The sequence below is a fragment of the Cheilinus undulatus genome, linkage group 19, assembly GCF_018320785.1.
Source record: "Cheilinus undulatus linkage group 19, ASM1832078v1, whole genome shotgun sequence".
NCBI lineage: Eukaryota > Metazoa > Chordata > Actinopteri > Labriformes > Labridae > Cheilinus > Cheilinus undulatus.
Genome location: NC_054883.1, coordinates 10,540,422 through 10,558,204, shown reverse-complemented (window position 1 = coordinate 10,558,204; position 17,783 = coordinate 10,540,422). Strand labels below are relative to the sequence as shown.

General features: G+C 38.2%; 1 protein-coding gene across 1 annotated transcript; it reads left to right on the top strand.

The window, feature by feature from the left end:
* Positions 1-230: 230 nt before the first annotated feature.
* LOC121527473 lies at positions 231-5,787 on the top strand. Its single transcript, XM_041814450.1, has 7 exons — positions 231-409; positions 1,285-1,429; positions 2,960-3,073; positions 4,596-4,740; positions 5,095-5,243; positions 5,339-5,478; positions 5,568-5,787. Exons 1-7 carry the CDS (start codon positions 280-282, stop codon positions 5,729-5,731), a joined length of 987 nt encoding a protein of 328 aa, XP_041670384.1. The 5' UTR covers positions 231-279; the 3' UTR covers positions 5,732-5,787.
* The last annotated feature ends 11,996 nt before the right edge of the window (positions 5,788-17,783 follow it).

Here is a 17,783-nt window from a genome sequence, read left to right as displayed (position 1 = left end):
CAGTCAGTTTTGTTTGACTGTTTTTAATTCCAGTCCATTAAAAACTCCTTAATAAAAAAGTCTTTATGTCTTCATCCAACTGTTGGACACAGAGAATCTGTACTCCCTCACTTCCTGATTTGATGTGGTATTCTAATTACAGAGATTACAGGCCCAATCAAAGAGATAAAACTACATTACACAGGACATGCTGCTATCCAAAGTCCAATGTATTAGATAGTGGAGACAAGCACTGTCCCTCACAGTCTTCTGAACTGTCAGACACTGCTGAGGATCCTGATGTCTACTGCGCCAAAAAGAAACAGTCACCATGTAGTGATACATGCTGGGTGCATTGCCCTGGCTGTTATTACTCAGGTGATCACACAGGTCATCTTTAACCTGGCGAAGGATAGCTGGGTGCCCAACGGTGAGTCAGTCCACTCTGGCTGGATATCTGAATCATGTAATTGCACCGCAAGGCAGAATTTAGAGAGATTAATGGTTTTAATAAGATGCTGTTAGCCCAGTGTGAATCATTTTTGTGCGTTTTAGTGTTAAAACTTCACTTTGTAGGCCTTGGTTTAACTTCTTTCATTTATAGAGCCTCTCATCTGCAGAAATCATCTGAATCTTGTTAAGAATTTATGTTTCCATGCCAAATTATTAGGTTTTATTTAGTGAAAATTGATACTCATAACTTCATGACTGTTGTAGCTATTTATGATTGCATTTAGTTTTGTACTAAGAATTGAATATACTGAAAGATGTATTTCCCAACATAGTCAACATGATTGTTGAGGGTTTTTTAATCAAATATCACTTTTTAAAGGAAGGGCCCCTACTTGCTCTTTCAAAGGCTTTGCCCCTAAAATCTTTCACACATATTTGTGTATGCCCACCAAGAACAAGCAGCTAGCACACGACGAGATAGGTGCTTGGTTCATTCAAGTATAGTGGAGCAGAGTTATGGAGAAATATTTTTGACACTTGGGGAAAGAGGTTTTAAGAGGCTGTAAACAAAAAACAATCTGTTTACTCTGCATTTCTTACAAAGGACCTTTACCCTGGCAGTCATTTGGTGCTATTACAAGCTGCAGACCTTGATACAAGGCAATTAAAGACCATATGAAAACATGTGCACATGTGACAACAAAGACCTGAAATAGGATACACTTTTAATATTTATAAGAGAGAGTGTATGTAAAGGACTTATGGTTATGTCATTATGCTAATATAGGTGGAGTGTGACATAGCTCTAACATTACATGTTCTTATTTTTGACATTCCTGTCTCGGCCTCCAGCTTTGTTTCAGACCTCGTGCAGAAATGTCTCTGAGACCTTCCCCCTGGAGGTGACGATGGACTGGTGGTCGGAGCTGTACTGGATTATGATTGATGTTTGGTCACTTGCTTGGCTCATCTATGCCATGGCAGGCATTTTCAACAGGTAGCAAAGATAGTGTCTTTAAAGCTTCTTACAATAAAATATCAGACTGAAGTGTGGTTTACCAGAATGTCTGTTCTGATTTAACAATAAAGGAGGGAAACTTTAGTCTTGTAGTTTTATGTGGCATGTCACAGAATTCTGGTGAAGCTACTTTTGTCAAAAATATTTCAAAATGTTAATTTAAGAAATGTCAGACCCAGACCAAATTATATTTTTGGAAGAAGGGAAGAAGGCAATTTAGATCCTAAGACACAAATGAAAAAAATCAGATCAGTGCAACATCATCAAATAAAAATAGCTGCTAAAAATGGCAAAATGACAACTTCATTTCTAGTACCAAGTTTTCTGGCAATCTCAAAATGTCCCAACTTCTTTTTATGTCTTAATGAGAGGCTACCAAACCAGGAAATAATGGCAAAAAGCAGGACAGGTTCAACTGTGGAGTTATGAAACATTGGCATTCATTTGCTAAAGGGGTGGGAGACATCAGTATCAGTAGGTATTTGCTTAAAAGTGAAATATTGGCAGATATGAAAATTTCTACTGATATTTACTACAGTTTTGGCTATAAAAATCTGCCTATATCAGCTGTAAAAAAGTTAGTGGAGTTTTAGGTTGAAGCAACTGACCTAAGTTAAGTGTTTTTTAAATTATTCATCATCATTCCTGAAACTTAAAAGTGTACTGAAGTGGACTGAAATTTGTTAACTATTGCCTAAGAACTGAAGTTTTAGGTCTGACCTCATTTAAAAATTAGTATTAATATTGGCTAAAATTATTTTGTAAATATAGACATATTGGATATTGGCCAAAAAAAAAAGTACAATAACATGTATCCCTAGTTTGCTGTGGTCAGTGATTTCATCAAAACTACATCAGTATTTTCATTAAAGGACAGCTTATGGTCGAATACAACATTAGCTTAGATATTTTAGCCACTTTATTATCAGAGTTTAGATGATAATAAAGTATGGGGCTGAACTGTGTTGAAAGCAGAAATCAAGTTAGGCCCTGTGATGTGAAGTGATACAGGTGTTTCAACTTATGTACTTGGGCACCATGAGCCCTAATGTGAAAGCACCCTAAAACCAAACCAAAGCGGATATCGCTGAAACTTTCCCATGATCAACAGGTTATTGACAAATTTCCACGCAGGGATTGATCATGTGTCCCTGGTACTGACTTTATATTTAAGACAAGAGAGCTTTTTATTTTTTCCTTACTGCATTTCAGCTTTTTCCAGAGTTTAAAAAGGAAATCAGACTTGCTAGTGCAAGAGCAATGTTGTATTTATATTTGAAGTTAAAGTTAGAAAAATCTCCTGAACTAGGCTTAAATTCTGACCTATATTTCACTTCTTCATTTGAAAGACTTCCTTAGTTTTAAATGGTTTAAAAAAATGAAATCAAGTACGACTGCCTTTGTTGGGGGGGTTGTATTACCAAGACCTGGGTGACTGAGAACTTTTACAGCTACATGGATACACTATCAACAGTTCTAAACTTGTTACTGTTATTATTTCATCTGCAGAAATGTCCTTGGCCCAGAGTCTTGCAACCCAGAGATCCATCCTCCAGAGTTTTATCTGATGTGGACCATGATTAATATTTCAAGAATGTTCAGCACAATGCTTTGGGACAGACAGTGAGTTCTGTTAACTTTGACCAGCAATTTCCACAAATTCTGTCTGGACCACGTAGTCTGGAGTGTTTCCGCAACACTTGCCACTCTCGCTCTGCTCTGTTAAATCAAGTCGATTGTCAGTAAAGCCACTGCCAGCAGGCGTCAAGCTAAACGCTAATTTCTCAACAGTTGCTGTGGGGGCCAGACATTGAAATGAACTACAATAAAAAACTCATTATTTTGGTCTGATTAACATATTCTTGCAAAAATACTATGTCCTTTAACTGAACTTTTAGCCTTTTGAGATCAGCCGCTATCACCTATACTGCAGCCAGCCACAAGGGGGCGATTGAAATATTTTAGCTTCATATTTCTGGACCCCTCATGATGTCCATTACTGAGTTTGATTGATAATATATGTCATGATTGGCAAAAACACATGGAGGAAACATCTTCCATGTGAATTCTCAGAAAGGGAAATTGGATGCTCAAAAGACTTGCGCGAAAAACTGATATGAAAAACCACAGCTTTACTTAAGAGAAGACTGTTAAGTATATTTTTACCATGCTAACTTAAAGAAATATATAAACTTGAGTGCTTCTCACTTGAGAAGTTGCTGGGTTGAAAATTTTACTTAAACTGTAAGGAAAAAAGTTAAACAATGGCATGCTGAGGTGCAAATGGCCTAGTGGTTAGGTCATGCCCCATGTACGTGGGTGGCCCTGGTTCAAGTTAGCGGCTCGTTTCCTGCATGTCTCCCCCTCCACTCTCTTAATCCTGTTTCTTATTCCATCTACAGTCCTCCTCTATCAATAAAGGCATTAAGCCAAAAACTTTATCTTTAAGAATAAGGTCGTGCCCCATGTTTGCAGGTGGCCTGGGAACATATGTGGCTCTTTCACAGCATGTCATTCCCCACTCTTATCCCTTTTTCTCCTGTTCTATCGCTCTGTAATAAAGGAAAAAAAGCAGAGGAAATAAATCTTAAACGATCTTAATTTGATTAGGCTCTTAACTGCAGTACTCGGGAAAATGTCATCATCTGGCATGATGTAATTTTACAACTTTTTAAACTAAAAAATATTTTTCTTTCCCCACAAATACATGACTTGTTAATGAAAATTTTCTCTTTTTTTCCTCTTTGAAACAGATGGATCCCCTTTAAGTTTTGAGTGGCCCTTATACACTGTTACACAAAAACATTCGATCAATTTCAAAATAAAACACCATGTACAAACTGCAGATCATTTATCTTCTTAAATCAAAATTACATCAAAACAGGAAGCAAATGAACAGAAAATCAGCCTCTGAAAGGCAAAGTAACATACAGTTTGTATGTTGTTTCCTTATTTCCACGTGAACTTGTGATTATGTGACAGAGCAGCATTGCAGCAGAAACGGATTCAGCAAGCAAGGGCACACAACAGACAATGTGGAAATTGCAGGTTATATTCTGAGAAACAAACAGCAAAATTTACTGAATTACTGGTTAATGAACGCATCAGCTCAAGCAGCAAAAGTTACAATGAATTTCTTCAACAGCTTCATTCTTGGCACCGTCACACTCAGCTGGATACTACCTGTGCTCAGTTTCTATATGCTCTACATTTCCTACTCTAACCTGGATAAGCACAAAGCCTGGCTGTCTATCAACAACCCTGCAGTGATTTCATGGACACGTTACCTGGTGAGTACAGAAATGCAACTGTTGTAAAATACATTTTAAAAAACATCGTAGCTGGTTGTAAGAACACAAATGTATCACTACAGTGGTGGAAACTGCAGGAACACTCACTACGCAAAACTCTTCAATCCTTCTGTCAACTTCTTTTTTGGTTTCTTTTTGTTACTTTCTCCCCTGTCATGAGCAGCATTATAATGAGCCATGAAGGAATGACACAGCTAGTCAAATTGTTGGGACATCTGTTTACAGTGGCCCCTTTTTGCTGCCAATTTAATCAAATATAAATAAGTTTGATCAAATATCAGCATATGGCACCAGATAATCACTCCATAAAGACTTCATTTTTTTCTTTTGCAGACCCAGAACAGCTTGGCAGCATTTGCCTGGTGGTCTCTCTTGAATGCTGTGGTGGGTCTCGGTGTATTATTCAAGCACACCGTAGGTGTGCCGGACCCACTGATCAGCACCATTGTCCTCACCATAGTGTTCTTGTGTGTTATAGCTTGGTAAGAACAAAAGGACTGTGGATTGATGGAGTCTGAATCAGAGTTCAGAAAAGTTCTGATTTCATATAACACACTGTAAATGTTTCTCCCCTAAGGTTCATTCTGCAGAGCTTCCTGTTAAAAAAATACCTGCGCTACACATTTAGCGTCTATGCCATCCTCATCCTGGGCCTGGGTGCAATGTTTACCAGAAGCTATCGCATCCACGACCTTGCTGCAAACACAGTCTTTTGTGGTAAATGTCAGCACAGAGAGCAGACGCATAATAAACAATTAAACATGCCTGTTTAATCCAACATATACTGTGCTTTCTCTTATCTTTAGGGTTCCTGATGCTCCTGATGACCATTCTGAGCATGATCCATTTGATCTCTGAGTGTCTGCACACAGATAAATCGAGCAAGCCTCATGCTGCAGAGCCTGGGGTGATGTTTGTGCAGACAGTGTGGCAACCTGAGGGGAACATAAAACACAAACTCCAACAGTGACGACATGAAAACAAAACCTGAGAACAATCAAATAAAAAGATCTCCTGCAACAGTGATATTTATAGGTGTGTAATGTGTGTTCATCACCAAAAGGAGGCAGCATATACCAACTTCACCCTTAGAATATAGGATGACAAACACCAGCTGGAGATGACAGTAATGAAAGCTCTAAGGGAAATCTAATGTTTTTTTTAAGATTTCTTGATTGTTATAGTTTCTGGATTTGTAAACACACACAATTGTAAAAAAAAAATCCCTTCTTTCTGAAACAGAGATAAATCACACGCTTAAGTTTCACAAGAGCCCTCTTTCTTGAGGGCAGAATATCAAACATGTCTGCCGGCTGTGGGAAAGAGCGGCTTGACCTTTGATAAGGACGCTGAGTTGAAAGGATCTGGTGTCAGATGAAAGCAGCTGGTGGGGACAATGGCGATGGACACATTCATTCATTCATGGCACCATCTGCACCTGAAGCATACTTTTGTTAAGTGGGACAAATTAAACAACAACATGCAACATTTTATTTAATATTATGGTTAAGAATCACTGATAAATCTGCACAGAATATCTACATGAAGGTCAAGTAGTTGCTTTCCATGTGCTGTTGGTGCAGAATAAAAAATATCCCATTGCTTCAGCGCCTTTCTTTTGTTGGAATGTTTCTGTGACTGATCATAATCTCATGTTTTCTCATCTATTTGACTGCTTCATTTGGAGAAAATCCAGCTCAATGTTGTTATCTCCGGCACTGTAATGCAGAACTGATTCACTTTCAGGGTCGTCAGAGAAAGAGGCTAAGTTAGAGCACACAGGAGTGGAAAACCACCAATTACAAACCACATCACTGTAATTTAGTGCTTGTTTTGTAGAGTTATTCTGGTTAAAGAAACACTGATTTAGATGGAATATTACATTCTGATAAGTTTAGAAATGCAGGAACTATGTAGAGCTGTGTTGCTGCAGTGGATAGGAATGATGCTCAGTTGTTCAAAGGTACAGTGTGTAGAAATTTTGTCCTGAAATGTAAAAAAAAAAAACCCTACAATCTGAAGTCTGGCTGTTGCTCTCGTTAATGAGTGCTTTCCCTCTGCTCTATTTACTAGATATAAATAAGCACAGTGTTTTGCAGAAGTTGGCATCTAGCAATATTTTGATCTAGCAAACGGATGCAAAGTTGTGCAAAGGCTGTGTTAGGTCAAACTGGCTTAACTCACACCCCTGATAATTCAAACTACCCATTAACGTGGTGGGTAAATAAAAGTAGCGTGAACAGACAACAGCTCAGTCTGAGTCTAGTCATCAGCATGTTTCACTTCAACTCTAAACAGCTCTGATAACTAGGGGTTTGGCATCACTAGTGGTCCCACGATCATGATACTTATGCCACGATTTGATATTGTTGCAATTTTGAGTATTGCAATACCACATATTGCTATCTATACCATTTTTTCAACTGTTTAGCTGATTTAGCATTAGCCTTGACTTCATTTTTATCGTATTACTGCGGTATTTTATTTTCATGAGGCACTCCTTGCAAACCCCATATGTCATGTCCATTTTTTCTTTTTTGTTCCCTGCTTGCATTCCTAATGTCCTTTCCTTGGTGCTGCCATATTGGTTGTACTAACTTTCTCCTGCTGTATGACCGCCGCCTCTGCAGACCTCACTAGACAAAGGGCGCCATAGCATCATCAAGCGGACAGAAAAGCAACTGGTGCTGTTTATCCAGTATCATAATCTTCAGTTCATATTAACAATTAATTGGAAAAAAATCGATACTTGCCAAAAGACACAATACAGTATATCGGGACGCAAAAGGTGTGTCCATGACGATCCGACAAAGCCGGCTGTGGAGTTAGAAGAAATCAGAGAAGCAGCTATAAAGCTAGCTCTGTACACCTGCTGGAACCTCTGCTAAGCCAAATCAACGATAAACACGTTATTTCTGACAAGTTCTTCACAGTTAAAGTCCATAGTTTTTGTTTTTCTTGAATGCTTTTATAGTGAATGCCCACATCAGGAAATGTGGTGTTGAGAGGCGACAGCCAACACTGATGTATACACACCTTTTGTAACTGTAAAAACACCTATACCTGATGGTTAAGTTGTACACTTAATACAGATAATTGACATATACTGCCTATGTGTACGGTCCATATATCAGACCAAAGAGATAGGCCAAAACAAGGTTGTTTTTTTTTCTTTTTAGATTTATTTTTGAGCATTTTCATGCCTTTATTAGAGAGAGGTAGGACAGTGGATGGACTTGGAAACAGGGAAGAGAGTGGGGAGAGACATGCAGCAAAGCGCCACAGGCCAGATTCGAACCCAGGCCGCCCATGTACATGGGTAGCGCCTTAAATCACTCGACCATCTGCGCCCCCAAAACAAGTTCAAAAGCACATCATTACAGAGGCCACAAGCAGAAGTACATCCATATATTTCATTTTCCTTTGTTTCCCATGATAATGGGTTTTGTTTCTAGAGATCTCCAGAAACCGATATATTACAACTGGAAAAATTTGCTTTGATACACCAAAATAAATAAGTGAAGACTTGATGTGGTTAGCTGTCATAACAGCTAAATTCAGATATCAAATTAGACCTCAGACATCCATAAATGCATGTACACCTCCACATCTGTCTATGGTCAAACTGAGCAAGTCTTAGCGTTGATCCAACAGAATGTCATGCTTCGCCCACGTTGTTGCCTACAATATAATTTAATTGAGGAGCCTTCATTAAGAACATAACTCCATAACATCCGGCCTTGCACTGCTCCAGGCTCCCAACATGCTTTGCATGTAGCTCACATCTGCTAAAATGCATTGCCCCTTTTAAAACAGCTTCTCTCCTTCAGTGTGAGAAACTCATTCATGAATTGACAACAGTAGTTTACTTACTGCAGACTGCTTCTTGGACGTGTTCAGTGGGGCCACAGATGATGGATGTTGAAACGACTATCTGTTTATGGATGTCTAATGTCTGCAGCCCAGCTCTCCTGGAAATCCTGGTCAAATGTTTGGCTACTCGTAGCCACAGTAGCTTCAATGGCCGCTGGCTTACTGCCAGGGCCTTCCCAGCACTTTGCTGGATGTAACATGATTTCCCGTAGTGGTTAGCATGTGGTATGGCAGTATTTTGGACTAGAAAATGGAAATAAAGTTGTGTGTAGGCTGTTGAAGGGTATACAACTACTATAAACACTCAACCAAAGAGATGATAAACCCACAGTAAGCACTATATTAATCTGCAAAGAGGAACTAATGGTGACGTAGCTAGCAGCTAACTTTGGCCACATTCCTTGCCACTCTAGCCTCACACATGGATGTAGCACAGGGAGGAAAAGGGGACTGATTACCCCGACCCAGTAAGGAGGGGCCCTTGAGTAGTCTGCAATGAAAAGTGTTTTTGATTATATTTCTTAGTAGTGTCATTATTGAATAAAAAGCGACTAAAATGAATCAGTCAACAGCCTGAAATATGTGTCAAAGTAAAAATACAATTCTCAGGGGCCACTGTGTCTCCCTAAAAAATGTCTAAACGGTGTAGTCCAGCACTGCAAAATATAATTTAACCATAGTAAGATATTTCTCATAAAAGGGGAAATTATAGTTCAAAAGTACATTAAAATGCATAGATATTTGTAAAAAGACTCAAAATTTGTTGCTTGGCTAGCTGGTTAAGGGGAACCCTGTGTGATATTCTTTCTGGGGCCCCAAAATCCCTAGCTACGTCCCTGGCATCACATCATATACCCACTGACACATGATCCTGTGATGAATATAAATAACTGTTTTCTTTGCACAGACAATTTTATTGGATTTTTACACATTTAAGTACATCAGTAATAATGTATATGACGATCAGAGTTACTGTGAAAAAAGGAGACACCATCCTATCCCCAGCAACTGTTTTCTGAACCTTTAATCCTCTTTGGAAGAGTTGATTAAATGCAACTTAAATGCGGGTTTGGCTGAATAGGGAAAATAGATGCACAGGAACATTCTTAAACATTATCATAACAAAATAGGGTAAAAAAGAAAAGGACGTTTGTCTGCTTAAGGCTTCTGTTCGTAGACATTTGCCACTTCTTTCTGGGCTAATGTTTATGATCCACTTTTTGGTCCCAACTCATCCGATGAGAACCCTACTTTTACTCGTCCATTTGTCTGAATACAAATTTTGTTTACCCAATTAGGAAATTAGTTGACTAACAGCATCCCTAGCTTTTGTTATTGTGTATTAAATTATGCAAAATTAAATGTTTGACATAATTGCTTTTACAAGGGGACATTTTTGGACTTCGAGATTTAAGAATTCATGATGAGCATTTATTTTTCTCACTTTTAGATAAACTGTTAATGGAATAATCTAGGAATAAATATAGGTTAGTTGTAAGGCTCTGAATATTAATGATCATCCTTTGGACAGCTGTATAGCATTAAAAGGTGAGTGGGCTGAATGCACTCCCACTCAGTTATTGAAGTCCAAATGGCCTCTTGTGGTGAAATATAATAACTGTTCCTTAAAGTAAACTTCACAAGATTTCCTTCAAATCCCTGTCAGTATGTAACCTGCAGTTGGGGACAATCTATTTTCACCTCTAACAACATAATACATCAGTTCAGTTGATTAAAAATAGCTTTGGCTTTCTATCACATTGGCTCAGTTTTATTACAAAGCAGCGGTGAAAAATTCTCCAGCACAAGCAGAAAATGAGATTCCCCGCCGCACCATTTACCAGCCGCTATCAGATTAAACCAGTCCAATCAAATTTTCTTTAGAACTTAATTTCACGTCTTTCCTCTCTGGCAAAACAGTTTTTTAAAAATACCAACAGGTGCTCAAAGTAATTTAAAGTTGTCAGGTGATAGCGTGCTTTAAAGGTGGCTGCAAAGTCCATTAAATTGCTTCATGGATGTGACTCCTACACATATTGCTTTGTGGTGTTATCACATTTTTCCTCCGGAGTACACAGGCCAAATCCTCCCTGGAGTAAAACACTCGGGGGGTGAAGGCAGACTGGAAAGAGGAAATTGAGGTGTTTTAATGTCTGGCGGGGTTGTAATTGTTTCTAAACTCTCCAAAGACCTTTTTTTCTTCCATATAAGAAATAACCTAGATATGCAAATGTGCATTCCCAATTAATTTAATTCATATAATTATGTGAAGAAAAGAGACTGGGTTGAAAAAGAAAGTATAACCACCTTGTGCTGATTTGCCCTCCCACCCAGACCCACCCCCAGACTCTGCAGGATACGGCTAAATTAGCTCGCAATATTGAAGCCTACTCCGCTATGCAGATGAGTGTCAATTATCTCTGGCATTTTTATAAGTGGGCTTTGGCATTTTCTGAATCAACAAACACTGAGTTGGTGGCGTTAATCAATACAAGTAGAGGTTTAAATGCAATGCCTCGATGCATAAACAAGACCTTATGACCCCATCTTCTGTGTTTTATAATGATTTCTTTTACGATCCAGTTTTTATATTTCTCTGAGGTGTGGATGATTCTGAGCACAGCTGAAGCCTTTTCATGTGCACTGACGAACTGTTTCAGTTAAAGCTCCTTCAGAATCGATTTTTACTGACTGGAAATGTGCTTGTTTGGAACAGCTGGATGAAAACGAGTGGAAGTTTCTAAAGCAATGCCAAATTACTTGTGATCAAAATCAATGATTCTTGGTTTTCTTTGGTTCACTCCATTACAGTTTTCAGATGAAAAAAATTGATTTTTGTTCCTCTGAATATGAAGGGGACTTCAAGCAAGTCAAAAATGAAAGAGAAGCAAGAAAGAGAAATAATCAAAATGCTACAAAGATTCAGCTTGCAGCATTTGTTTATGAAATAGTATAAAGAGAATTCAAAAGCTCAGCTCAAAAATGAAAATCTGAAATGTACAAATACATCAGCAACAAGTTTCATCCTTATACAAACCATTTTCCTGACAGGTGGATATAAAAATTGTAACAACTAAAATGCATTATAAGTCTCATTGAGCAAGTTTTAGAAGGTCAGACTAACAAATACCACTCCACTAACAAAGTAATTATGCAGTCAGTGCACCGCTTTCATTACAGTAGGTACAATTTATCATGAACCTAAACAAAGATCCTGAAGGACAAAATGTGAATAAATACATTTCTATTTGTATTCAAGGTGTTAAACAGCTGATAGGATGACAACAACATGCACAATGCTGATACATTTGCTTTCGCTGGAAGCAAACAAACTTCACCAATCTTCAACATTCAAACTGCAGCTCAGTTATGCCAATTAGCATGCTAAGACAATTAGAATATATGTAAATGCTTTGATTTAATTAATCCCATGACACTGGTACACTAATTAGCTAGTAATCCCACACTCCTACCGTTCCATTATTTAAGACAAACCCACTCGGTCCAGATATAGGGACAGCAGACACCAAAGAGTGAAATCTGTAGGAATAATTATTACTTTAAGTTGATGATTTTTTTTAACCAGATCTGACTAATTAGGACTGATATGTTTCTCAGGGTTGATGAGCATCAACAGATGTAGTCTTTGAGGACACAAGCGAACCAACAAGGAACTTGTTGATGTTAATCACTAGATACAGACTTTAATTTACTCCTGTAATTATAAGAGTGGTGATTATAGGGAGCCAACTCTCTGGTGGTTTACAAATGACTTTAAAAAGACAGAGATATTATTCTGTATCTCAGTCATGAGCAGAGAAAAGTCCAGAATACAAGACGTACGTAAATGTCTTTGACTTCTGTATTAAATAGGGATATCCCCATTTAGACAACTAAATTATTAAATGGTGCATTGTCCTTAGTCAGCATATATGTGCCCAGATGGTTAATACTAATATTGTAGGTGCTAATCCCCAATGTACATCAAATGCACAAGCTGAAACAATGACCCGACACTGGCCAGAGCTGTAACCCTAAACAATACTCACACAAGGAAATGCATCACGGTGGGTCATTGGCACCCAGAACCAGCCAAATACAGGTATTCTTTTAACAGTGTCAGGTGAAAATAAAAGTAACACAAGAGTGTTTTGTGACGGTCAGCATGAACTGATCCTCAGCTTTCTGCCTAGTCCTGCTGACTCTATGAGCAGTGCAAAGCTGACCAAAATCCTTATCAAAGTTAACATGACTGCAAGAAACTTAAAGTTTTTGTTAACTTTGGTGACCCCCGCCAAGCAAATGCTCTCTTGCTGACCTTGTCGTGTACATGCCTCAGTAGTTCTAAAGACATCCTGCAATCTTTAACCCACTATATTAACTTTATTTGTACAGCATTTGTAAAAACAAGGGTTTAAAAAGTGTTTTGACATCTGCAGAAGCAAACAGAAAAATTAATAATAAATGCTCATAACAAAAATCGACCATCTTGCCTCTCAGTTGAGGTTTAGTTGCAGTTAAATCTGCAATTGAGAACCTGACTGACTTTTTTCATTCATCATTATTATTATTATTTAAGTTTTTCCAGAATCCAATGCGACATGGGAGTAGACCTTTTAAACCTGCAGTTTAAAAACATAATTAATCAAAAAAACTTTTGCAGATTCTACCATTGGCACAGGATGAACACATTCAGTCTGATTTTAAAATGTTACATTTGATTAATAAAAATAAATGCCAAAGGATGTGAGAAGAACCTCAACAACAAACGCAAGAACTATGTTTGGAAGAAGACAGCAAGTTTATCCTTGATAGTAAAATATTCTACTGTGACTCTTCTTACAGAGCTCTGACAAAGATTTTACTTTAGCACCCAGCATTTAATAGCCTCTTTAATTTACTCTCACAAAGAAAGGACATTTGATATTTTTAAAAAATGTCACTTTGGATGGCTCAATTTAAACATGTACACATTAAAAATACTTATGATGTAATCTGGAGGCACACAGACTCTAATAGTTTGGAGCAGGCATCATCTTCTCATAATGATAATAATGTAAGCACATGAACACCATTAAGTATTAGTGGAGTTATATATTGAAATTAGTTAGGATTCTGTCACAAAAAGCTATTGCTTTGGTTTGAAACAATTCGATAAGGCTTTGGTTAATAAGAAAATGTGCGTGTAACTATCTATGCATTGCTGAGTTTCCATTAAGAAGGAATATAATTATGAAAATGGACTTCAAGAGCCCATTCAATCATGTTTACATCCTTCTAGCCATCATTTCATCATTCCTCTATACAGACCAAGCTCACAGCATAAGCCTCATCACAACAATGTAATAAGAAGGAGAGAAAAGTGAAGCAAAGTCAGTGCTCTATCATAAGTATTCATGCTTAATCATTATGCAAATCAACAGTGTAAATGCACAAGAACTTGATGAGCCCAATACTACAATGTTTTTTAAGCTCAGCGTAACAAATACATTTATAATAACATACAGCCCCTGTCACCAAATTGACTTTACTCCATTTAATTGGCAAATTCATGCTCATACTCATTCATGTAAAGGACTTTTTCCAACAAAAAAGCCTGTTTTGTATACCATGAATTAGTTTTAAAATATAACCATGAACATGCCAATGAGTATTCCTCATGTGTGGAGAAAAACACAAAATTGAAAACATAAATCAAATTTAGATAAAAAAGTGAAATCTTACATATCAGTGAAACATCACCTAAAGAGGCCTCAGCACACACCTTAAAGAGATGTGAAAGACATAGTATCTAAGGGTGTACTCATACTAGGCCATCCGTACCGTGCTGTATTCTAACCGTGCTGAAGCCCATTTGACTCCCTCCCCTGTCCTCCTTTGGCCTGCAGTCACACCGCTCAACGCATCCAGGCCTGAGCATGGATACGTCATGCGCCGACATTATCACATGGAGCATCCACTGTTGATGAATTTATACATATTGATGACTCAGTATACATAAGTATTGTCTTTTGGCTGTAAAATAACAACAGATTTATACGATATCTGATCTGACACCGGAGATATTTCACCTGACCTGGGATCAGTAGCTACATTAACTATACAGAGCCCAGCGAGGAGAGAGAAAGCAGTTCATAGTGAAGAGTTATCACTCACAGCATATAATCTGGAGCCTGATCAGAGTTCCAAGTACTTCTGCTGAATGAAACCTGGACTTTGTAACTCGTATGAGCCCCTACAGTCATACCACTGCGTGTTTGTAAACTATCTGAACCCCCCTTGCATTCCTTTATGCCCCATGAACTGTGCCATCTCTCTGCATATATTTGGATGCCTGTCAGTGCTGCACCAAACAAGCTCTGCTGTCACAGGACAGCCTGTGTCCAGAGCAGGATTAAAAGTTCAGTTTAAAGATTTTTTTAACCCTGACGAGAGCAATTTAACCATCTGACGAGAGCTGGAAGTGAAAACACCACAGGATTAATAAACAATGTTCCGTTCAAACGTCAGCCATCAAGATCACAGTTCCACTTTTTGATGACTCGAAATAGAATTAAAGGTAAATTCATTCAGTGGATGATATTATGGCATTATAATTTTATAATAAGAAAAGTTAAATCAGCTGTGTGATTAACCCCGGCACACACCTGTCCGCATATTTGGCACTCTCCTTTGCACACGGAGGATGAAAGGTGTGTGTTATCCTGTGAGCTGCTGTCTCTGGCTCAATCAAGGGAAGAAGTTTTATTTCACCAACTAAAAAACCTCTCCCAGTTGTTAAAGCCTGACTTTGCTAGAAACTGGTCAGAAACATGGACTGGACTGGGATCCATTAGAATAAGGTCGTATGGAGCTGTGCAAAGTTAAATTCTGCAGCTCTGATAAAATCTTTGTAACTTGTTGAAATACAGTGAGACAAAATAAATAGATCTCTCTCGATCTCTCTAGAAAAAAATCCTGCTGTCTCTCACATGCAGCTGCTGCCTGGTGAGCCAGTGTTGCCAGATGAAAACAACAGCAATATCGTACTGCAGCTTTGAAAATATCATATATTACAAAAAACTATCGTACATGTAGAGAAACGTGAGCAATGACCTAAATACCACAACACTTTGCCCTGCAAAGAGCACTGATGTGGCAAAGAGTATACAAGATGGCAACCGTGCCTCACACAACATAGTCAAGAGCAGTCCATAATGCAAAACAGCACTTCCGTTTTTTGCCCTTCAAAACAAAAGCGCCAACCGTTATTTCACTCACCATCTGGACATTTAACCTGACATGCCAGATGGACTTGTTTCACACATCCATCTGGGAAAGCTTGGTTGAGAAAAGGCAGAGGATTTGAAAAAAATCGGAGTGTGATTGGATGAACGTTCTGTCTGTCACATCTCTACGGGCCAATAAGAGCAACAAAACACGTGACGTAGCAGCTATCGAGCTGCGTGTGTGCAGCTACTAAGGAATAATGCAAACCATGGTGACTATAGACATGTAAGTACTGGACTTTTGTCGTTTTTGAAAAGAAAACAACTCACTGCTGTTTTTTGTTCTTCTTTTAACAAAGAAATGTTGTCAAGTTCTGATAAAACTGGCGCTTTAGCAGCATTCACGCTAATATCTTCCTCCATAATTGCAGCAGCTCTTGCTGCTGCTAACCCTTCTGCCTGTTTGCCGCTGAAATGTTTAAGTTTCTTCTTGAGTTTACATGTGACGTGCACGAGCCGCAAGCTGCATGCACGAGCAGGGTGAGAGGTGATGTTTTGATTGGCAGGTAGAGTCTGACATGAGAGCAGAGGGTGTGTCACTCAGGTGCTGTATGGTGCTAATGTGATTCCATCTCAGTCATACTGACGTGATTAGTTGCTCTCAAACAGTGTTTGGTTGTGGGTACATTTGAAATGGCAAAATTATCATATATTAAGAGTTTAACTCTACTATTGATCGTACATCGTACAGAGGACAAAATTATCATACAAATACGATAGTTATCGTACATCTGGCAACACTGGGGTGTGCTCTCTGCGCTCTGAGGCGGGTCTTCTTTTTGTTACTTTATGTTACGTCACATTCCTACTAGTGCTCCTTCATTTGCATCCGTGCAATGCCTTGGCCCACCTCGTCCTTCCGTGCCAGGGCCACGAAGCATGCCGTTAGGCTGAAACGGGCCCAGGCATGGTACGGATGGCCTAGAGTGAGTGTGCCCTAAGACACCTGCATACTGAGATAGCCTTGCATAAGTTTGCTGAACCAGCATGTCAAAGGGAAGACTCTGTAAAAACAATTTTTACAAGCCTCAGTTAGCATTAAATGCTTAAAAGGAATTTTTCTGAACTATATGAAGTAATTTTGAACTCACTGCTTCGTGTTTTTACATATTAACTCACTACAGATAAAGACACTCATGCAAACTTACCTTTCTACAGCAGCGCCAACAAACAACTGGGAGGAACCGCGTGAATTGACAGAAAGTGACATCACCGAAATGTCAGCGGTAAGACAATGAAAATAGAAGCAAGCTAGAGAAAAAAAAAATTAAATAGAACCTAACCCAAGACATGACATACATAGGAGTATCACCAAAAGTGAAACTCAGTACTGATTAATTTAATATAAATAAGGTCAATAAAAACTCTAAAAACAAAATGTATCACTTATTTATCAATCTTAAAAAAATGAACTAACTTAATGTCTAATTTTTTAGAAATTGTTTAATATATTTTGTAGGCCTTAGCTCTCAAATTAAATCAAAATAGATTGTGCTTGCATCAGAGTCAGATACTGAACTTGTTTCTTTCCTGGTTTTTATGACTGACAGCACTAGGACCAGGAAATGGCATAAAAATCATTTTTCTGCACTCATACTGTCTGGTGTGAGATTGATTGAACTGAAGAAACCAAAGGTAACTTTATGAAACTGATTAAGATTACAGTTTTAGTTTTGTTGCACATTTCAAAGAAATACTCTGTTTCTATGTGTTTAAACTGTATTTAAATGAAATAATACTTAAGGGAAAGGGAAGCTGTATGTAAGCAAACATTATGGTATATGGCTCTTCATACAAGCAAATGCTATTTCCAAACAGTGCTGCAAGCAGTGTTAGTGTGTCATAATGGTTAATTTAAAATTCTATGTTATGTTTGATCTA

What these genes read in the sequence shown, in the direction of transcription:
- LOC121527473 (XM_041814450.1), top strand. Translation starts at nt 280, where the DNA reads ATGTCTACTGCGCCAAAAAGAAACAGTCACCATGTAGTGATACATGCT. An exon ending in ATGGCAGGCATTTTCAACAG is followed by an intron (nt 1,430 to 2,959) that starts GTAGCAAAGATA and finishes TTTCATCTGCAG; the next exon opens with AAATGTCCTTGGCCCAGAGT. An exon ending in TGCAAACACAGTCTTTTGTG is followed by an intron (nt 5,479 to 5,567) that starts GTAAATGTCAGC and finishes TCTTATCTTTAG; the next exon opens with GGTTCCTGATGCTCCTGATG.